Source organism: Phalaenopsis equestris, unplaced genomic scaffold (assembly GCF_001263595.1).
Source record: "Phalaenopsis equestris unplaced genomic scaffold, ASM126359v1 Scaffold000251, whole genome shotgun sequence".
Taxonomy (NCBI): Eukaryota; Viridiplantae; Streptophyta; class Magnoliopsida; order Asparagales; family Orchidaceae; genus Phalaenopsis; species Phalaenopsis equestris.
In genome coordinates, this window is record NW_018164693.1 from 2,056,858 (window position 1) to 2,079,829 (window position 22,972).

The 22,972-nt window shown below is 35.1% G+C and overlaps 3 protein-coding genes across 4 annotated transcripts in view; 1 reads left to right on the forward strand and 2 right to left on the reverse strand.

Moving 5' to 3' along the window:
• Positions 1 to 830: 830 nt before the first annotated feature.
• On the reverse strand, positions 831 to 2,447 carry LOC110024263 (inactive protein RESTRICTED TEV MOVEMENT 2-like). The gene is made up of 2 exons (XM_020724129.1): positions 2,154 to 2,447; positions 831 to 1,378 (listed from the first exon to the last, which is right to left on the reverse strand). The coding sequence occupies exons 1-2, from the start codon at positions 2,254 to 2,256 to the stop codon at positions 834 to 836; spliced, it is 648 nt and encodes a 215-aa protein (XP_020579788.1). The 5' UTR covers positions 2,257 to 2,447; the 3' UTR covers positions 831 to 833.
• Positions 2,448 to 9,751: 7,304 nt separating this feature from the next.
• Positions 9,752 to 12,057, reverse strand: LOC110024303 (inactive protein RESTRICTED TEV MOVEMENT 2-like). The gene is made up of 2 exons (XM_020724189.1): positions 11,923 to 12,057; positions 9,752 to 10,442 (listed from the first exon to the last, which is right to left on the reverse strand). The coding sequence occupies exons 1-2, from the start codon at positions 12,020 to 12,022 to the stop codon at positions 9,892 to 9,894; spliced, it is 651 nt and encodes a 216-aa protein (XP_020579848.1). The 5' UTR covers positions 12,023 to 12,057; the 3' UTR covers positions 9,752 to 9,891.
• A 2,264-nt stretch (positions 12,058 to 14,321) lies between these two features.
• The window catches only part of LOC110024312, a 105,595-nt gene continuing 96,944 nt past the window's right edge, over positions 14,322 to 22,972 (forward strand). For both annotated transcript variants that reach the window (XM_020724202.1, XM_020724203.1), the window contains exons 1-4: positions 14,322 to 14,580; positions 18,811 to 19,503; positions 20,921 to 21,121; positions 21,241 to 21,582. In XM_020724202.1, the coding sequence (XP_020579861.1) occupies positions 14,413 to 14,580; positions 18,811 to 19,503; positions 20,921 to 21,121; positions 21,241 to 21,582 (1,404 nt within the window). In that variant the 5' untranslated portion in view covers positions 14,322 to 14,412. The remainder of the gene's footprint in view (positions 14,581 to 18,810; positions 19,504 to 20,920; positions 21,122 to 21,240; positions 21,583 to 22,972) is intronic.

Sequence of the window (22,972 nt, forward strand, 5' to 3'; positions counted from 1 at the left end):
TATATATATATATATATATATATATATATATAAGTCACATGCAAAAAGAAATTACAAAATTTTAGACATATTTTACAACCAATAATGCAAGTTTAACTTCACTTTTCCCAACATTATTCACTCAATCTTTTTTGTATAGGTGGTCTGTCTATCCAGTATATTTGAATATATATATATATATATTTGAGTGGAATGCGATACACTATATTCCGGGGTGGACTCAAGAAGGGTCCAGAGGAGGCAATTGCAACCTCCTCTCCTCAAATTCATAATTTGGTTTTTTGTCCCTCCTAAAATATCTGTTTTTACCATTTGCCCCTCTTGAAATATCATTTTGTAATTCGTTACCATGGCCCCTTCTATGTTGAGTCTAATGGAACAATTTGCCACCCGCCGCCCTCCTCGTGTTTTGGTTCCGCCTCTAACTATATTGATCCAATTTTCCTCCATTCTACTCTACTACTTTTAAAAAAAATTAAACATATCTCCTGCCCACCACTTAAAAAAAACGATTAGTTTTGCTCCTAACACATTGATCTAATTTTCCTCGATTCTACTCCACTACAAATCTACAATGAAGAATATTAAACATACTATAGAGATATTTAAAAAAAATATTATGGGCCAAAATTAGGTTTACCATGTCTCACAATGAGATTGTAAGGAAATATGCTGATTGCATGAATGCACCCCATATCTTCAAGAATTATTGTACAGTACCAACGTCTCTTTTTAATGACATTTAATACAAATATAAAGTTGAAGAAATATTAATTAATTTCTGATGCAATCTTAAAGTATTTAAACCACAATCCTCATGTCGCACAACTCATTTACAGACCTTTACTTCTATAGCTCAAATAAACTGCAAGACCCAAAGCAACCATAACACCGAATATCACACTAAGTATTACCAGCTTCCGCTTGTTTATAACAGAAGCAACCAGTGATCCTTTCCTTCCACTTTCTAATGTGTTTATATCCTCTTTATAATCTTCTGCACTTTTCTCACCTGAATTCCTTTCTTTCTCTTCTTCTTCAGCCGCTTCTTTCTCCTGCATCTTTGGAGCTTCTTTCCCCCCAATAAAAGAAGCTTCTTGGTGAGCTCTGGTGCCTTCTGAAGAGTTTTCCTGAGCTTTTGTTGGTAATGGTGGAGTGATTAGTTCTGGTACTGATGAAAGTGAGATTGGCAGGATGACATAGAGAAGACCTTCATTGCCATCGAACTTGGCTTGGATTCCTTTCAGGTTGATGTTCTTTGGGACAGTAAAGCTGCGAAGAAATCGGCTCCAATGGTTGCCTTCGATCAGCCGCTCGCCGCTGATCTTGAGGTTTCCTGCTGTGTTTATCAGAACTTTCAGCTGCTCTTTCTTGAATCCTGCATTATAGAGAAAGAAAGAAAGGTTTGCTCAAATAATGATTTCTGGCTTCTGAAATTATGGAAAATAATTTGAGTTTTTACAGAATTCTATTAAATTTTGGTTTCTTTTGCGACTTTTTTTAAAGCTGTGCAAGCCGTTATGTTCCTTGGGCTACCTGTGACAGTGAAGTTGAACAAGTTCTAAAGGACTTCATTTATATATCTTGAACTTTTTTAGCTCATTTCATTCTGAAAAATATATATATATATATATCTATAAGTAATATGTGTGTGTGTATACATTGGGACTGCACAGGCATGAATCTCGGGGAGATCCAACTGTTCATAAGACGGAAAAGTGCCACTAACGGTTTAAACCAAAGTCAAGGCCAAAGCCAACCGGATGCAGTGAGCCAGAGCCAATAAGGCAATGACGACCAAATGGTCCGAGCATGAACCGATCGAACCAAAGCAGGACATATAGGCATGCAAGCCAACCACCATAAAAATGATTATCTAAACAGACAGTGAACATTTGATAGGCATGACCCGAGAGAAGACTCGGCCCCTCAGTACCATCAACAATCTCATAGACGCCCCAGAGGCTCCTTATCAGAGATCGAGAGACAGTCGTACCACAAGAAATCTAAATCATCCATCCAACTCTCTATGTCGCGGAGCAAGCTATCTATTGGGTTACAGTGAATCATAATTTGGCGGATAATCTATCATTGCTCGGTCAATAAGAGAGGGAGAGAGAGGGAGAGGGTAGTTCAGATGAAATTTAACTTACCTGAGACATCAACAATAATTGTATCACTTTCCTTTCCCTTAAGCCATTCTAATCGTGGTTCAAAATCTACGTAAGAGCGAGGATCCGCGGAAGTGGAGGCCATTTTTCTCTGATTTAATCCTCTTCTCTGTTTTGTTTTGTTTTTTTTGTTTTTTTTTTTTCTTTTTGATCTTTCTAGGATTACAGTAGAAGGGTTTGCAGAGATGAAACAATGGTCTGGATTCGATGGTTGTATATATATATCCACGTACAGAAGTCTTGAAAAGATGCTGTCCTCTGAAAGCTATTCCTTATTGTTTCTTGTGTTTGAGAGAAAATATATATATGCCTGACCTCTCTAGTGGGCTAAGTAGACGGTTCCTTCTTTGAGTTGCACTCCTTGTGAATGTTGCAGCTTTCTGTTTTTTTTTTTTTTTCAATTAGCATTTGATTGATTATCTATATATTTAATTTGTGGTACAGAATTGCTTAAAAAAAATGCATTTGTATAGTTGTTGAATCTTGAATTGTCCTTGAATCAGACTCAAAAGGAATTGAGTGAACGAAAAGAGAGAATGAAAGAGATAGAGATGAGTGAACAGTGATGTGCTGTAATATGTTTTGTATATCCTTCATTTCTTATAAAATGATATCCCTATTTACAGTACAGAAGTGCTTCAAAAAGATTGCTCATTATTTCCATAGGCTAAGTACTTGAGCAGACAAGTTAACTCGATACATCAGTGTCTCAAATTTTCCTTCTTTAAAGGTTTCAGTTTTACTGTTATTGAAATTAAGCTAGTAGTTGACCCAAAATATAGAACTACAACAATTCGATCCATAAGCCAAATATTTTTTGTTTTTAGCATAAAATCCTCGCATTATTATATCTGTAATGGGTACTAGCAAGATGGTCCTAAATAACCGATAGTTGTTATTTCTGGATAGCATAACAATAATAATTGAGAAATTAGTTTCATGCATAAAAAAACTATAAGTCATATAGTTTTAATTATTTTATATGAATAATGATCCACATACATTATCAAAAATGTATATTTAGTATGCAAACGAATGAGAATTTTACAAAAAATTACAAAATGGGAAAAAAAAATGGGCCCTCATTGAGTTGAATTAGTTTTCAATAGTACTAAGTACGATTAACATGGGATATTATCCTTTAACTCATAGAAAGTGTCTAATTGTGCATCAAAAACGTGTTTGCACGAATCTCGAGTAGAACCAATGGATTGAGAGATAAAGAAGTGCGGCAAGGATGGCCCACCAACGAAAGACCAAAGACCCACATGCGAAAAACCAAAGAGCACGCTAGCGGAAAACTAAGGGTTCATAACCAGAAGGCTAAATGTTCGCCAGCAAAATACTGAAAGACATGTTTGGTTAGTGCAACCCTCTTTTTTGAGCTGGGGTTGAAGGTTGGTCGAGTGAAAGTCATCTGAACCAAAAACTAAAGCCTATCGCTCCAAACGAAAGGCATCAATCTGCCTCTCATCATAACCTGACTCAAGTGAAGAACACAACATCTTTTGTTATCTCACATATGCCCCTCATGAGTTTCCTCATATGGGCAAAGAACTAGCCATTATGCAACTACATGGATCATCCCCAAAATGTCGCCTTATTGAGGAGTAAGCTATATGTCGGATTACGATGATTCACCCTCTGTTCGATAGCCAAGCTATGCGCTGTCGACAAGGGATCTCTTACTCTGGGATCAACAATCGACGACTATGCTTGCATAGCTGATCGGAAAAAGGCAAACTGATCGATTCAGGCCTCATTAAATTGAAACCATCATGCGTTGATCAATAACCTTGATTCAACGAAGATGAACTCGAGCAGGTCTTGTCGAACCAAGGCTAACTAACTACAGCTATCTGAGTCATGGGGTGGTCTAACTGAGTGTCTGTCTATATAAAACATCTAAAATGTCATGCAACGCTCTCTTTAAACCAGGTCCAAACATACAATTACACCTACTTTATCCCTTCCCTCCTCTCACCTATAAATAGAGGGAGTATTTTATGGGAATATGCTAATCAAAAGTTTCATATTGTTGCTTATTATTGTGCACTTCTCGCTCTCTCTCTTTCTCTCTCTCTCTCTTGTCTTACACTCTATTCCTTGAGTGTGATTTACGGACATATCAAGATCCAACAAATACACTTGCAATTAAGAATTGTCAACATTCTTGATGTTGGTGATGTAATAAGGTCAGGCATTAAGATACCCTTCTTCATAAAGATATAAAGAGTATGACTTATTAAATAATGTGGATGCAAAGAATGGTCTTACTTTTGGATGAAAAATTAGTACAACTTTAATTTTCTTACACATATCAAATGCCATAAATACGAATTAAGATGGCAAACAAATATTCCTTTAACAACCAAGATAATATTGCTCTAAAGTAATGATAAGACACCATAGAGAATTCATGAAATAAATTGAAGTTAGCTAGATTGATCATCAAACGAGTGGTGACGATGTGAGCTAAAAATAATGGTGTATGACATAAAGAGGCCATAAAAGCCATGAAAGATGATATTACTGGTCTTCCCTAAAAGTGAATATGAGATGATCTAAAGATAGTTAAGTAACAATGCAATCATCGATGCCACTTGAAATTAAACAAATTGGTGATCCTTAAATTAAAAGTGAAGGCGAAGGGATTGCTTATATGTTATTTAAGATAATAATGTCAGAAGATTGTGGCAATTTTTCTCTTAAAAGAAGGAGTACAAAGTGTCCTAAATGCATGATCTCGTAAAAGTTGAGATAGTAGAGCTTTAGGCCAAAAGCATGGCAATATAGAATGATCATGAAGGCAATTAGCAAAATTTTTAATTAGAAGGATTGGTGATGACATGAACTGGAAATGGTAGTCACCATCAACAAAAAAGTATTAAATGCCACTATAGATTATCAATTCGCTTGTTGGCATCATCTTTTGATGCCACAGGCATAGGATGTGCGCTCGAACAACCTTAGGGTATGCATCACAGACATATGCCTCCCCAAAGCTCAAGATATCCGTTTTCGATCCTCTGGCATGTGGCCAATATCATTTTACTAGGCTTTGATTGTCGATGAAGCGAGGGTCGGCTGACATTACATTGATGAGGTGGCTCTGAGCGAACGAGTTTTGTTCGGTGCAGTGCAAACAAATCAGACCCTAATTGGTTTAATCGTGAAGAATTATTTGTTATATGACTCCAGATGGCAGAATGGGTAGCGTGGATGTGTCCAGAATAGCATTTTTGCTTAAGGGTGACCTTCAATTTTTTGCCTTGTGGCCTAAATTATCAGACTCATAAAACAACTCCCAACTGGGTAAATGTGACCACACCATATGTAGCGTGGTCATGCCTACATGGGGGTGTGACCACGCCGACATGGGGGCGTGACCATGCCCTATTTGTGTCGTGGCCACGTAACACTCTTTTTTTTGGTCAGCTCATTGCATGGTCCCTCATTTTGCACCCTAACGATGTCCCACCACCGGGATAAGTTGTTGGTTTGGTTCTAAAGTCGAAAATGGCATGTGAGTTATATGGGACCTTACCAAATGAGGCAAACAGTCATTCCATGCCTTGAGTTCATAAAAATATCTCGAGCGGGGAGGAATGGAGAAGGAGATCGCACTCATCTCACTTGAAGAGAGGCTGGGAGAGAGTTTTTATGAGTCTTTAGAGAGCTTCTTCACCCTTTTTCTTCTCACTCTTCTCCATTCTTCTTATTCTTTATCCTCTTGAGTTTTCTTTCTTAGTCACTGTCCTGACCCAAGAAATTGCAAGGAGAGAGAAACTTGAGAAGTGATCACAGGAGTACTCGGAGAGTTTCAAAAGTTAGCTTCTCCATTCTTCTTCTTCCTCCTCTTCTCCATTTTCGTTCCTTCTTCTTCCTCTCGTATTTTTTTCTCGATCACTGTCTTGGTCGGAGAAATAGATAGGAAGGGGTCTCTAGTCAGGTTGGGTTGATTATTTTTACATGTTATAAGAGCAATTTAAAATTAAATGAATTAATACAAATTATTTAATGGTGATTTTGAGAATTTTAGCTAAATTTATCAATTATCGCTCTAAAAAATTAGAAATAGATTCTTATTCTTCACATTAAATAGAGCTTAGCCATAGAGAGAATAATTAAAGATAGCTTTGAGTAGAACAATAAAGCCATGTCCAAAGTTCAAACCCATGAATCATTGATTCACCATGGGCAATTGTAATGATATGACCTAATTGTTGGACTATCATCACCAAACTATATAAAAAATCATCCGACCACAGTCCTTTAATAACCATTATAAAATCATAGTCACCTAAATATTATCGCCTGCAAATAATCATATGATCGTTATCACACAACCGCAGTCACCTGACCAACATTGCCAACCATAATTGTATAGCTACCATACTCAAATCACATGTGTCTGATCTCTATCACCAAATCATAATTGTTCGACTATCATTATCAAACTAACACCACCTTCTACACAACAACATCAGCTCACACCATCTCCAACAATGTTAAAACATGACATCCGCACCAAAGTTAATACAAGTTATTGCCAATAACGTAGATGATTGAATCAACACCAAAAAAGATGCACACTATCGCAAGAAAGACAATGCATGCAGTCAATGCTCGTTGACTTCACCATTAATCATCATGAATAACATTAACACACCATAGCTAACACTATTGACCCCAATTTATGCCATCCACCATTGCTATCAATACTTTTGTTTGGTGTTAATTATTCAAAACTTTTTTTTGCCTCTATTCTCCCTTCTCTATAGAGAATGATTGAATAGATTTCCTACAATATGTTGAAAATAGCTTTAACAATTTAAGATTTTTCAACTTTTTATTCTTCTAAAATGGAAGCCACCTTCCACAATTCTTGTAAACTAATATTTTCACATATTCTGCAGAGTCACAAAACTGCATTATTTATAACCTGTAACATATAATGGTAGAGTTTCAACTGAGTGAGACCTAAAAATTTTGTTCCCATTTCAAATTTTGAAGTAAAAATATTACTTCTCCCATGCTGCTCTAAACAACATTTTTGTTATGTGTGCATGGTTAGAATCTCCATATATTATTATTAAAGTTATAAATTTCTATAACATTTGATTTTTAGCGCATAACTTTTGATTTAAAAAATAAGTGCATGTACATTTAATGTTTCAAAATTCTCTATTTGTTTTGCACAAGTGAAGAATTTATAAAATCTAAAAAATTTTGACATCTTATTATGGAGTGAGGCTTTATCTGGAAGAAGCAAATGTCAAAGAAATATCTCAATAATTTTTTCATTGATTATGTGTCAAAGTTTTGAGAGAAATAGGCTAAATTCTGAATAGGCTGAATTGTCTTTTCTCTTTGCTTTAATTTCATTAAATAACATTCTTACAATTTATTTGAGGTACAAAATAAAGTGCATAATCTATTTTAGATAACTTAATAAAACATATTCCTAATCTAAATATTCAGCTAAAAGAGAAATAAATCAAAATAAAGATTTTGGAAATAAGGAAGCTTCTAATTATAAAATACTTCTAGTTTTGGCTGCCTGATTGTCGTCATTCCAGATTGACATCCCCCCTCAAATTAATGCTGACTGATCAGGAAGCATCAATTTGCCAACAAGAAGCTGATAACATTGTCGGGACAAAAAATCCTCAAGTTGTTGAATCCAATAGTGCCAAATTCTGAGATTGTCGAAGCCTAAGAATGTCGAAACCTGAGAGTGTCGAAGTCTGAAAGTGCCGAAACCTGCGAGTGTCGAAGCTTGAGAGTGTCGAAGCTCGAGAGGTCGAAACCAGAGAGTGCCGAAGCCCGAGAGGCCGAAGCCTCAGAAGCCTCAGAGTGTCGAAGCTCGAGAGACCGAAGCCCAAAAATATCGAAGCTCAAGAGTGTCGAAACCCGATGCTGAAGTAGACAAAGCGAAGCGTAAGAAGCAGTCGATGATGCCACAAAACCAACAATGCCCAATGAAGAAGATCTGAATCAGACGAATAATGATACAAAAATAACATCCCTTTTCAACCCAAGGATCTTTAATTTCCACAATGAATAGATTTTGCACTTTATAATAAGTTTCATCTATTGGCAAGCAGACTTACGACATTTATCTGCCTGTCGAGCAAGTCTGATCTTCTTCAAGATATATATATTTTTTCACCTTGTTCTTTCAACAATGGGACATTGTGCTTTTCAAACCTTTTCAATGAGTACCGTCCAACAGTGTGCGGAAGATAAGTAGCATTTGCAGGTGGTGTCAACCCCGAGAACGTTGTCGGTAATGGGACCGCAGGAGCAGCAACCACCATGGAAGGGAATCGAGGCTCGCGGAGGAGAGAGGTGCGGCCGTGGCACTAGAGAAACTCTAGGCGGAAAAACGTGGTGCTCCAGATCTTACGTGAAATCTCGTAGGTAGCTCGATCGTGAGGGCTCTTGAAAACCAACCTCCGGCTCGATTTCATCTTGGTGGCAGCGTTGTGGTACTTTTTTTGGGACGACGTTGTTTCTCCGCGATCTGGTTCTTATTGAAATTGAACTGCAGCCGAGGCCAGATCTGGTTGAAGAAGGGTCCTGTGTCATACTGATAGTTGGCGTGCGTCGTTCCCTTCTTCGACGTAAACTCAAAAAATCCCTGCAAGACCTTCAACTCGTCTGCGTGAGTCCACAACTTCTGAAACATCCGCCGGGATTCCTCTCCTTTGCTTGTATTGGCGATTTGGCGATGGATGTGGTCGCCGATGCCAATCATTTCCTCGTTATCAGTGACTTCGTCGTCTCCTGCGGCGAGATCATTCTCTCAGTCGGAAGGTATGGTTGTGGTGCGAGGTTTTATACAAAGCATACGAGTGAGAATCAAGACAAAGAAATAGTTTCTCCCTTCCTACAAAAAGTCTGGCGAGAAGGGAGTCTTGACGTTCCTCCAATAACTACTGGTGGTCAGGAGAAAAACTTGGCTCTGATACTATATGTCAAAGTTTTGAGAAAAATATGTTAAATTCTGAATAGGTTGAATTGCCTTTTCCCTTTGCTTTCATTCCATTAAATAACAATCTCACAATCTATTTTAGGTACAAAATAAAATGAATGATCTATTTTAGGTAACTTACTAATACATATTTTTAATCTAAATATTCAACTAAAAGGGAAATAAATCAGAATAAATATATTAGAAATAAGGAGACTCCTTATTATAAAACACTCTTAATTTATGTGCCTGATTTTCATCATTTCTGATTGACATTATGAAGCTATAAGCAACAATTATAAATTTAATTAAGACCCAACCCCCAAACTCATAATGCATTAAGAAATCAACTAGAATGAAAATATTATCTAACACAATGTAAACAATTTGTAATGAAATTGTTGCCTACACAATTTTCATTTCCCAAATAAAAAATAAGAATAAATAAATATGAGATTTAATTTGAAATATTAGGTATGGAGTCTGCATGCTTGCGGACTACGCATGTAATATTCTCTCGAGATATAAAGAATACCAATATACAACAAAAAAAACACAGTCACAATATCACATTGAGTTTACATATAGCAATGTTATTAATTAATACACATAATCATTAGCCTCTAGAAAAGTAAGCATTTCCCCCTCAACGCCAATTTATTCAACTTCAATAAATTTCATTAAAATTACATTTCACAATTAATTAACAAACATTTTACTAACCACCCCCCCAGCACTCAACTATTCTCCTTTGGACCTCCATGCACCCCTCCTCATCTTATAACCTACATATATCCCAATCGCCACAAGTACAACCAAAGCCAGAAACATATTAAGCACCACCTTTCTCCGCCTTTTTATCCTCTCCAAAAACCTTACCCTCATCTTCTCCTCCTTCTCACCATTATCAACATCTCTCTGCTCTTTCTCTTCCTCTACCTTTTCCTTCACCTCCTCCTCTTCCTTCCTTTTGCTTTCGGGCTCTTGCTTCTCCTCTAGCACTGCTGGCTGCTTCTCTGGCTCCGGTGTCGGTTCAAGCTCGGGTTTCGGCAATGATGTTGATGGCGGTATTGTAGGCTTCGACTCTTCTGTGATTAATTTGAGAAAATTTATATAGAGGATGTTGTTGTCAAATCGTGCTCTGACACCTTTAACGTCGCAACCCTCAGGAATGGGATGCTCTGTTTGGAAACGGATCCATCGACGACCACTGACATCAAGGGGCCGCTCACCGATTGCCCTAAGGTTGCCAAAGTTGTCCATCTGAACTTTGAGCTGTTCTTTACTGAAACCTGAATTGCGCACCAGATGTCCGCATGCAATATTGATCATGTCTTGCATATGTATATTTATGTGGGTGCAAACTTCTTATTTTTAGCATGAGTTTTCAATTTTCATAAAATTATTTTAAAATTATTATGTATTTTTATATTTTTATTTAGTTTCTAAGGTAAAATAACAATATTTAAAATTTGATACAAATATCTTCAGAATAAATATATTTAGTTTCATCTTTATAATGAATATCATGTCATTATATGATTCAATATGATACTACGTATGCAATTAAATACAATATTTTGTAGAAATATGATGGCCCGCTTTATAACTTATAGGAAAAACTAACTTAAAATAACATGTGACAATTGTATGTTCGGATTATGATTCAAAGGCAGTCGTGCGATCTAATAAGACTTGAATATTATGAGTATTGTATCTGAACCATCATCCAGACATACAAACAAATAAATTTTCTAAAATAAATTCAATTATTTACTTATAGCAGACGACCTTATTATGCAATCATATTATTTTTTTATCGCTGAAGAATATCTAGATTGGAATTTTAAAAAATTAATAAAATATGAAAAATATTAAATTAAAAAAAATATGCATATATGATCAAAATATTGTATACTTATAATTCCAGTAATTAATGATAAAAAAATATTGTATGCTTGATATTCAGGTGATAAAATAATTTTAAACTTAATAATAAAAATAGATAAATAATAAAAATTATATCTTTACTGTTAATTTAAAATCTGAACGAAGAATTTACAAGTTACGTATGAAAATAGGCAAATAGCTATGATGATTCTGTAAAAGTCCATGCACATACATATCACACGATTGCTATGTATTTACTTATACAACTCCTAAATTTTAACGTTCATTCATACAGCATATAAATCTTCAATATTATGTACGTACAACGAAACTATTACTGAGACTAATTATTAATGCTTATGTATTTTGCATGGTTATTAAATAAATATTAAATTTTAAATATTAAATATATAAATAAATAATATTTATTTAAGTGGTTATTTATTTATTTACTCAACTTCCAACTGTGAAAGGAAACCCTAAACGAGAATATATTGCATCATGACTCCGCACGTAGAGTTACACGTGCAGTCAAATGAAATCACGCCATCTGGCGATGACAGAAAAAAAGAATGTTTGACAACACAAGAGAATATTTCTTCTGTGTTATTCAGATGTTATTGTGTGTTATTCATGTATTATTGTGTGTTATTCAAGTATTATTGTGTTATTATAATATCGGGAACATTCCCATAACACAATAACACCTGAATAACGTACAATAATACCTGAATAATACGAAATAACACGGGGGAAATATTCCCCCGTGTTACCTGACTCATTTTTTTTTCTGTCACTTTCACGTGATGTGATTTCATAAACTCCGCACATAACTCTATTTGCGGAGTCCTGATATATTATTTTTTTAAACAGAAGACATGCCTGGAAGTCGAATCCGAAGCGTTTCTGAAATATCATCAGAAATCCATTCGGTAAAGGGTTGAAAGTCTTCGTAGGAGCGTGGCACAGATGATTTATCCATATCAGCCTCGTTTAACTCTGTAATTAAGTAATGAGTTAAGGAAGGGATGGGATGGCATTGGAAGAGAGGAGAGTTTATATATTATATTGAATGGAATTTGTGAACAAGGAAGGGATAGTATGCGCAGGAAAGAAGGGGGGTGAGGGTGTTCTTTGTTTCTTTTGCAAGCTTCTTTAATGGAGGTTTTGGGTGCTTTGCTTGGCTTTTCTATTTGGTGTTATTAATTGCATTTTATATGCATTTGTATATGTTTGGCTTGGCTGTAAATTGGTGACATGCAAACAAAGTTATGGAAGCCTTGTAAGTTTCTTATTGAAGTATTGTTTCTTACTATTGAATAGCCGAAATACAATTGTGTTGGACAAGGGGATATGATTTGAATGATGATGTTGCAAGACAGTCGTTCGAGCTTTTAGGTCAATTTAAAGTAATTGACGAGTAGAGGCCACTGAACAGATGGTTTCCTTCGTTTATCGAGCTGAAGTGGTCTATCTAATGATGTGACCGAGATAATTTTAGAACACCGGATCAACCCTGTTAGAGAAGATCCAATTTGCTTCCATGTTAGATTGGCCTCGAGATGAATGGTCCTAAGAGACTAACAGATTGACAAGGATGAGACCAAACTAGGGCGCGAGAAATAAAAGGCAAATTAAATGTATTTTGGATGTGGGGCTGAATAATAAATGACAAGGAATCTGTCAAAAATTTATGGACCTTTTTAATGATATTTTTTCATACCATTTTTTATTAAAATTTGTTTCTTGAGATAAAAAAATATATTTGCAGCATATTCTTGACTACATGCATACTTTTGTTATTTAGTTTAACATTTTTTAGTCAAAATAAGATTCTTGGTAGATTATTTTAATTATAAATATAAATTATAATTATATTATGTGAGAAGAAATTTTGGGCTTTATTATAAAATATACTATGATTTTTTTATTTGGAACAACCTTTTAAAATCAAGTTATAAATTTCAATTGAATTTATATGTATTGAATTTATGTCAAAATAAATTTGAACAATTTTAAATTTTATTATGTTTAAGACATCAAAACTATTTTTTTTTTCTATTTTCATGTAAACAAGAAAAAAATATCTTGAATTTATTTTAAAATCAATATGGTATAAAATTTAATTATTATTTTTTCATGTAATTTATCCATATTTTAGTAAAAAATTGAACATTTTTTTCTATTTAAAAAAATTGTTCAATGGTTATTTTTTCTGTAAAGTAAAAATTATGAGATATTTAGTCTGATTTACCCTGCATATAATTGAGAATAGGAGAAATTATAAATAACTTATAGGAGAAATTATAAATAACAAATAACTTTTTTTTTTTTTTGGTAATTTTCTATTAGCATTTATTAATCAACTCTTGAAAATAACATTATGATAAAATTTTAGAATGTAGGCACTCACTAGTAAAATAATGAAATTATATTATAATTCATATGAAGAAAAAATATTTTACAAATTCAAGATAGTAAATGAGTTAGAAAGAAGACTGAAGAGATTGATAATTTGGATTTTAAACTTTGAAATTTAGGTAGGAGCTGCACTATAAATGATATGAGTGTAATTATATATAAAAGTTTGAAAGATAATATATTAAAAATCAGTAGAATGAGTGATATTACTATAACTCTAGAGTTTGTTGTCGGCATAAAATTATTAATATTTTAAGTGCTTATACTCTTCCAGTAAGTCTGACGATATTTTTATAAGAAAATATTTGGATAGAAGAATTAAGATAAATGATACCACTTAAAGAGAAAATTTTTATTCGAGTAATTTAAATAGAAATATTTGTAGAATGACATAATATTTTACAGGTATTCATGATGACTATAATTTTGAAGTAACTAGTGAATAAGATATAAATGCATATTTTATTTCATAAAAGATATGAATACATATTATAACGTATAAACATGAATCTAATAATATGCTCATCTTTTTATTGGTGACATGATCTATTATCATTACATGTTGAATCTCAGATTATTCGTGAATCACACTAAAAAAATAAAACATAGAGAGAGAGGTTAATTTTTACAAACACAGCATCCAATTTAACACTATCACCCTTTTTAATAGTGAAATTCATATTTATATATAGATATAAGTTGCTTTGTTTGTAAAAATTAAAATTTTGGCCTGAGACACTAGATATGTAAATTTCCATAATAATAAATATGATGTAAATTTTTAAAAAGTTGACCGATAGTTTTTCCGAAATAAATAGAAAAAAAAAATCAAAATAAAACCTGCCAGGCCCGCTCGATGGTGTGGTTCGTTCTCACTTTCCTAAAACAATTGCAAGATGCTTAGAAGAGAATTTCCAAAACCCTAACCAGTGTGTGTCATCTAGTTCATTAATGGAGGCCGAATCTGGTTTCCAGTGCTTGCTTCGTAATCTGAAGATGGATGATCCCGGGATCCCCCCGAAGACTTGGGAGTCGATCGCCTGCGAAAGTGGAACTAGTCGGACGATTGATCATGTGCAGGGACCTGAAGATAGGATATACGACCTCTCCGCTGTTTCCGTGAGTAAAATTAACCCCTCAAACCCTTTCTTTTGGGTAAATTCGTGGAAATGTGATCAGGCATTGGGTGGACTTCATTTTGACTTACCAGTGGGAAATGACTTTCTAATTATGGCGAAGCTTGGTGCTAACATTGCTAACATTTATTCCCTGAATTGAATTAAAAAAAAAAAAGAATCCTCAGATTCCTGGTTTTCTAAAGTCCATGTTGACTGTCTTCTAAGTAATCAAAACCCCTTGACATCACAATTCTTGTAATAGCTTATTTAGTCGGACGATCTATAAAATTAATGTTGATTTGTGAAGCCTACATTTTAAAATGGTTTATACTTCCAAGCTATTTTACTTGTTTGGATGTAATTTTATTGATATCTTTCAAACTTATCGATTGAATGGACGTAATTTGTATTCATACTTGTGTTTATCTATATGGTATCGTGATTACTGGAGTTTTCTCAAGCCCAGTCTGGCAAGATTCTGTTTAGGGTTCTGTATGAGCCCGCCAGGTTACCACCACCAACTTTGAGCGGAGCCTTGCAACCAGCAATGTGCTAATTACCGAAGCTTGCAGGATCCTAACATGAAAACCGTCATATTATGCTTTTGTTTTTACATGGATTGTCTGTTATAAAATAAAGTTCTTATTGTTTGAGGTTTGAGAACTTGAAAGCTATTGCCTCTGTTCTTCCTTATATCCCCATATTTCACTCTGATTGATTTATAAGCACGTTCAACAAAAATACAGCAATTAACAAGTTTCATTGTTTTATAGAATGGTGTTATTAATTTAAAACAATCAAATAGGTCCGAAATGGTAAAATGGTTGTATGTCATGGAACCTGTTAAGCACCCAACAAGTTCTCAATCAACGAAGCCTTGATTAAATTTCTGTTATGGAGGCATCGGTTGCATGGTTTGCTATTATCTTACAGTCAAATAGGTAGCATCACTCAATGAGTCAGCAAGCAGTAATTAGAACTCGGTAAGCATTGTTGTGGTATATATATAATAGAAGAACGATTTTTGACCAAACGAAAAAATAGAACGAAAAAATTCACACCAGAAAACAATACACATCGGAACACACAGATTTACGTGGTTCGGTTTACGTGGTTCGGTAAATTGTCTACGTCCACGAAGTTGCAGAGGATTTTACTACTTGAGAAATTTACACCAGTCGATCGTCTCGATCTACAAAAGAGATCTTTCACTTTCTTGCTCTTTCTTTTTCTCTCTTTACACCGAGATACACCGAAAAAGATAAACTTACAAGAGAAATACAATCAATTTATCTTCTGCCACAAGCCGCCAAGAAGAAGCCAAAGGAGAATAATCTCCTTCTTTCTTCTTCCTTTTGCTGCAAGGAACAACTCTTTGCAATTCTCTTCCTCTATCCCGAAGAAGCCCGAAGAATAACACAAAAAAGGCCGTGCTAAATCTGAATGAGAGCCGCTCAGGAAGAACCTGCGAAGCCACAACTGCTTGTTGCAATCGAAACCGAAAACCTCCACCTGCTGCCTCTCGTGAGCCAAACGCAGAAGAAGAAGCTTGGAGAGCGATGCCTTGCGATTCCTCCTCTCGTTCGAACCACGCCCAAACCGTCCGCCAGTTCGCGATTGAAGTAGAGGCGAAGCGTCTCTTCGCTTCGCAGGCGGCAGAGGGAGGAAGGTGGGAGCAAAGAGCAGGAACAGGTAATCCTTATATTTTTATTTTTAACTGGGCTCCACGCTAAAAAATCTCTCACTTGGAGACCGCTACACAGACTGCAACATCTCCTTCCTCAAATTGATATTCTTTACTAGCGGTGTCGCCATTCTCTTCAAATATGAATCCTTCACCTCTGTAACTCAAAGCCCCTGTCTTCACACCAGAAGACCAACTGAAGCTGCGCACAACTTCAGTTTCTCAAGAGTAACACTCTTAGTCAACATATCAACAAGGTCCACATAGCCTTGCACCTTTAAGCTATTTCCTAGGTTACACTTGTCTCTGCTTGCAACTCCCACTGCATGAGCAATATCTTGCCTCTGCTGAAAGTCTTTTTCAACAATCTAACATTGCACCTCTTACTGTTATCACACTCAGTTTTCACCCGATACACCTACTTGTTGTGTAATGCATTTTTCCCTAGTGGAAGTTCTGTCAGCTCCAATTTGCTCGAATTTTCATCTTGTAAGATTTTTTCATAGCTTTGTGGTTCTCCATCATATGTCTGTAGAACAATAAGAATGAGTACTCCAGATCTACTCTCCTCTTCACTTCCATCATCAACAGAACTATGTATTGCGTCAGCAATAGCACATCCTATATTTCTTCAATTACAACATTAGCGTAATTATTTTTTTTCTTATTAGGATTCTTGCAGTTTTTTTTTTGTGTCAACCTTGCCACAATTCCAGCAGGTTGTCTACTGATCAAATTTTGATTTTGATATTCTTCTACCTGAGTTCTTGTCATGTGATCTCCCTCTGAAATAAACTTTCAGTGCCTAACTCGAATATGAGATCTCAAAATATTTCTTGCGCATCTCCTCAGCCAAATCAAATTACAAATATCATCATGTTTCAATTTAGATTTATCTGCAGAATTGCTAACTGTCATTCTCATGGTTTCCCAATGTTTTGGCAATCATTCCAACAATACAACGCATGCATCTCATCATCAAAATCAATTTCAATAAACGACATTTCAATCAATTTCAATAAACGACAATTGATTTGTGATAGTATTGAAATCATTCAGGTGTTGAGCAACAAAAACACCTTCCGCCATCTTCAAATTGAATAACTTCATCATCAGATATACCTTGTTATTCGCTGATGCCTTTTGATACATACCTGATAAGATTGGCATGAGATTTGCAGTCGTCCACTCCTTGAGGACGTTGTTTGCAACGGACCTCAATAGGGTTAATCGAGTAACCCCCAGAACTTGTCGATCCAACAATTCTATTCAGCCCCATCCATCATTTCGGGTCTTTTCCCCAATAAAGGAAGATGAAGTTTCTTCCCATAGAGGTAGTCTTAGTCTTTTATCCGCATTCTTTTATCCGCATTCTCTAATAACCAAAATCCGTGCCATCAAATTTCTCGTTCCCTGAAACATTCACTTAATCTGCAATTATCATTTTTACTCAGATCAGAACAAAGCCCTGATACCAGCTGTTGTGGTATATATATATATATATATTAAATAGAAGAACGATTTTTGGAGAAGCGAAAAAATAAAACAAGAAAATTCACACTAGAAAACAGTACGCAGCCGAACACACAAATTTACGTGGTTCGACAAATTGCCTACGTCCACGAAGTTGCAGAGGATTTTACTACTTGAGGTATTTACACCAATCGATCGTCTCGACTTATAAGAGAGATCTCTCGCTTCCTTGTTCTCTCTTCTTCTCTCTTTACATCGAGATACCTCGAAGAAGATAAACTTATAAGAAAAATAAATCTAATCTCTCTTCTATCACAGACCACCAAGAAGAAAGCCATGGGAAAACAATTTTTTTCTTTTTCTTTCCTCTTCCTTCTGCCGCATGGAACTGCTCCTTGCACTTCTCTTCCTCTATCCCGAGGAAGCCCGAAGAAGAACAAAAAAAAAATCGTGCTAAATCTGAATGAGAGCCGCTTAGGAAGAACCTGCCGAAGCCACAACCTGCTGTGCTGCAATCGAGACCGAAAACCTTCACCTGCTGCCTCCCGTGAGCAAAAAACAGAAGAAGAAGCCTGGAGAGCGATGCCTTGAGATTCCTGCTCTTGTTCGAACCACACCCAAACCTTTCGCCAGTTCGCGACAGAAATAGAGGCGAAGCGTCGCTTCGCTTCGCAAGCGGCAGAGGAGGAAGTCGGGAGCAAAGAGCGGGAACAGGTAATCCTTATATTTGTTTTAAACTGGGCTCCACACTAACAAGCATGTCACAATCTTGTAGGGAAGATTTGCATACGTACCACTTAGTTCTTATGTATTTGCATATCTAACTCCTAAACTTCAATTTTTACATATATGCCAAGTTACCTATGCATGAAAAGGTGTATTTCACATTTTAAAAATTCAAATAGTGGTATTTTAGATATTATATGAAAGATTTTACTGGTATAAATGTAAAAAAAGCAAACTTTAGCTGTTAGATATGTAAATACATAAGAATTGGGTGGTATACTGGTATGTATGTAAATGACTCATCTTTTATTCATTGATGACCCGTTTGCTTGATTTGCCTTTTTGCAGGAATCAAGTTTGGTGAGATTGGTTATAAATGTACTGCAAGGTGTGAAGTCGGCGATTGTTGAGATTCAGAAACTCTCACTTTCATTTTGTTCAAGTCCAGCCAATAGGAACTTTCATAGAGTACCAAGTTTGTGGTGCCGGTTATCAAGCACCCATGCATTGGGAAGGATGCTCAAGTCTATTAGCCATTCAGGTCTTTTGTTCTTTTTCCTAAATGAATTTGTCAGCTATTTCCTTTGCACATATCACAAGACTAATTCAGTAAGAAGGGAGAATTGTGAAAATTTTTTGATTCCATCAAATAGAGAAGGTCAAATTGAAATGCAAGAATGCCCTCCTTATAGCTTGGTCAACCAAGCATTTGCTGTTGCAATTGGAAAGCTTCTTGGAGGCTATATCTGTGCATTGAATACTTTATCTCAGTCAATAAAATTGAGACGTTCGGTGCAGTGCAAGGGTGAATCTTTACCCATTTACCAACTTGAAGGTACTCCGACTGGTGCTGTCAATCCAGATATTACTTTTTTGGAGGTCTATTTGCATTCTAAAGAACTGAGAACTCAAATTGAAGTTCTTGGAAGCATCTGCTTTTTTCAAAATTTTATAGAGGTCATGGATTTGGATTCAATTGCCGACTTCCATAAATTTCCCAGAGGAGCAGACTTACTTACCTATTTGTATATTCAGCTCCAGGTAATCTTTGCAACTGTTTCCTATGCATTTGCCTTTCCTTTTTTTATAACACTTGATTCCTTGATTAATGGTTGAATTTTTTAACAGGTGAGACGAAAAAGTCCACTTTTTTCTGCAATTTATTGTCCCCATTCCCACCCTCCCCCTTGATTTTGCTGTTGACATCTATTGAATTTCGAATACTGATCTTATGGTTAAGTTTTTTGCTGCTTAGAATTTAATAACTTGAAACAAACAATCATAAGCAGATGTTTCTTAGACATTTAATTTTTGAGTTGTTCTGTCTTCAAGCATTGAAGAAATGCCATTGCATAGTATTTTTTTTAAGTTTGATCTATTTAGATTGTTTTTCTTAACTAGTTTGTCCATACTCATGAAAGTGAAAGAAGATTTATATAATGCAACTAGGGGTGTAAACATACGAGAGCCGAGCTTCTGTTCGTGTTTGACTCATTTGAAATAGACTCGTGTTCAAAATTGTTTTTTAAATATATGTTTGCGTTCGGTTCGATTTGTTTGAATTTGGCTCAAATTGTTCGAATGTTTGAATTAAGCTCATTTTTGGCTAAAATTGGAGCTCGGTACCTACGAGTTCCAAGCGGGCTGGATAACTATTGTGCTCAAAAGAGGATTTTTCCATCATTTAAACACTTCTATGGCTGTAAGAAAACCTCTCATTGAGATGTGAGACTAAACAATAAAAGAAAAAATGGGACAGTGGTTTGTTTGTTTTTTTTTTTTTGAACATTTATGTGCGTACCAGCTGATTCCATGTATTTACATATCTAACACTTAAACAAATAAAACAGAAACCACGGGACTATGAGATGGGAGTCGACCTTTGCTTTTTAATTTTTTGGACATTGGCGTACATACCAGCCAATTCCTATGTATTTACATATTTAACACCTAAACATAAAAGAAATTGTGAATTATGAGATGGATTCGAGTTAGCTTTGTTTTTCTTAGGCCTTTACATACATACCAACCAAGCTTATATATTTACATATCTAACACCTAAGCTTTACTTTTTATATATATATATACCACCCAAATCTCTTACAGACGTTTTTTTTAAAGTAAAATTTAAAAATAAAAAAAAAATGGTATAAATAAATATTATTATTTAATTATTTTGAGCTAAAATGAGCTGAACACAAACGAATAAACAATTGTTCGTGTTATGCTTGCTTAGCGAACGAATCAAACATGAGCTACTTAGCAAGTTAAACACGAGCTTTTCGCAAACGACGAGCTTTTTTGATAGCCTTAAATGCAACTTCAAGTTACGAGCTTTGAAATTCTTTTTTATTGTGTTATTTATACTTATATCAATTTTCTTACATCGAAACAAATTTATGAACTCCATGGTGTTTTTTACTTTCTTCAGACTAATTAGCCATTGTGCAAATTTTAGGATGCAGACCCGATTCGTTATGACCTTCTCAAGTATCTCTTTGTTTGTTCTTATGAGCCTTATTCTGGTTTTATCAACTCGTGGATTTATACAGCTACCATTGATGATCCTTATGGGGAATTTTTTGTAGCTTCATCCGATACTGCACCTACAACCGATGCCAGTTCTTTTTCTGTTAAATCTTCTTTAGCCTCTATCAAGGTATGGCTTCTTATGATAAAATTTTTATGCATGCACTATATGAAACATGCCATAACTTGCATGCTATTGTGTGTAGCATTTGATGTTCTTGCAATTTTAAAAAAAATTCTAAATGCTAGGAACGGTCTGGAGTTTCAGTTCCTTGTTTTCTGAAGGATGTTTGCCATCCACTCCTTCGAGCTGGACAACAACTTCAAGTTCTTTTGAAAATGCTTGACTTAAGCGACCTTTTTTTATCAGGGGAATACATCCATAGTGATTTGCTAGTCCTCAGGGAGATTTTTTCCTTCTGGGTTGATTCATCAAGCAGATTGGATTTCTTATCGAACCCATTAAATTTTGACTTAAATGTTGTGGAAGATCTAATTCAGAAGAGAGAAGTTAAGTACAGAAATATGCTGGAAAAACTTCAATACTATTTGAAAAAGTTCAGTGCTAAGGATCGATGGGCATCACATAATGTAAGATTTAAGTTTATAGTTCTGCAAATTCTTACAGTTTCTATTGATAATATAATTTCATTTTCACTTTGTTCAATTTATTAGTTTGTTTTCAGATTTTCTTTTGATTTGTTTTGGTATTTATTGGTGATTGCAGTACTGTTTGACCGACTTTTGTTTTGCATTATATTTGTGAAAACTGGACTGATGCATGAACTGTTAACTACGATTTCTCTGTAATTTTTGTATTTTTTAATAATTCGCAGAAAAAAGCACACTTTTGCTTATATATCAATATTCTTGGGTCATTTTTTAGAGTATGGTAAATTATTTCTGTCTGTATAAAAGTCGTTTAGTTTGATGCAATAATTTGAGTTTTGGATTATATGCTTAATTTTTAAGGCTTTTGCCATCCCTATTCTTTTTCACATTGTTTAGTTGCATTGAAGAGGATTTTGATGCTAGTATTTTAGAATATAGGAGATGCTGAAATAGGTGTTAATTAGGCTGGAAGTCAAATCTACCAGTCATATGAAACTGGGTAGCGAAATATCAGCATGGGCTTCATTCGGTACTACCGTTGCTGTTTGAAAAATAATGTGAAATTTTGTTGAAATAACTATGTAGGAAAGCCCCTGAAAAGCTTTTAATTTCTATTTGATTGATCTTTAGTTGAGCTTTTATTTCTAACTCAGAAGCTAATTTTACCTATTTGATTGTAGCGTGTTATATGATCTATGAAAAACGAAAGACGCCAATATGCACCAAGAATTTAGGGAAATCATAATTTAATTGTAAAAGATAAAGTGTTTTTTAAGTTACTTAATATTTTAAATTACTACATTATCTTAATATTTAATAGACAAATCACAATGATCTTGAAAAATTAACAAAGAAGTTAAAAAAAATAAAAAACAACAACAACAACAAAGCCTTAATCCCACTACGTGGGATCGACTACATGAATCATTTTTCTCCATTGCGTCCTATTTAGTGTCATATTTTCATTTATTTCTAATAAATTAAGATCATTTTTTATACAATAAGCCCAAGTCTTCCCAGGGCTACCTCTGCCTTTCTTAACATAAGTCGAATCTAAAACATCTACTCTCCTAATCGGATCATCAGATGGTCGACGTTTAATGCTATTAAAGATACTCTCTCTATTTTTGTCTGTCACTGGAGCTACGCCAACCCTATCACTGATATATTCGCATTTTGTCGCTAAGTGTAAAACCACTCATCCACCTAATCATTCTCATCTCGGCACACTTCGGCAACACTTAACTTATTATTATGCTTCTCTTTTAAAGGCCAACATTCAACGCCATAGAGCATTGCAGTTCTCGCTAAGGCTGTAAACGAGCCGAGCTTGAGCGAGCTCAGGCTTGGCTCGGGGTCGGGCCCTTCG

Excerpts from the sequence above, each read along its gene's own strand:
- LOC110024303 (XM_020724189.1), bottom strand. The coding sequence starts at position 12,022 with ATGGATAAATCATCTGTGCCACGCTCCTACGAAGACTTTCAACCCTTT. Across the intron at positions 10,443-11,922 it reads GCTTCGGATTCGACTTCCAG|GTTTCAGTAAAGAACAGCTC; the intron begins GCATGTCTTCTG and ends TGCGCAATTCAG.
- LOC110024263 (XM_020724129.1), bottom strand. The coding sequence starts at position 2,256 with ATGGCCTCCACTTCCGCGGATCCTCGCTCTTACGTAGATTTTGAACCA. Across the intron at positions 1,379-2,153 it reads AATTATTGTTGATGTCTCAG|GATTCAAGAAAGAGCAGCTG; the intron begins GTAAGTTAAATT and ends TCTATAATGCAG.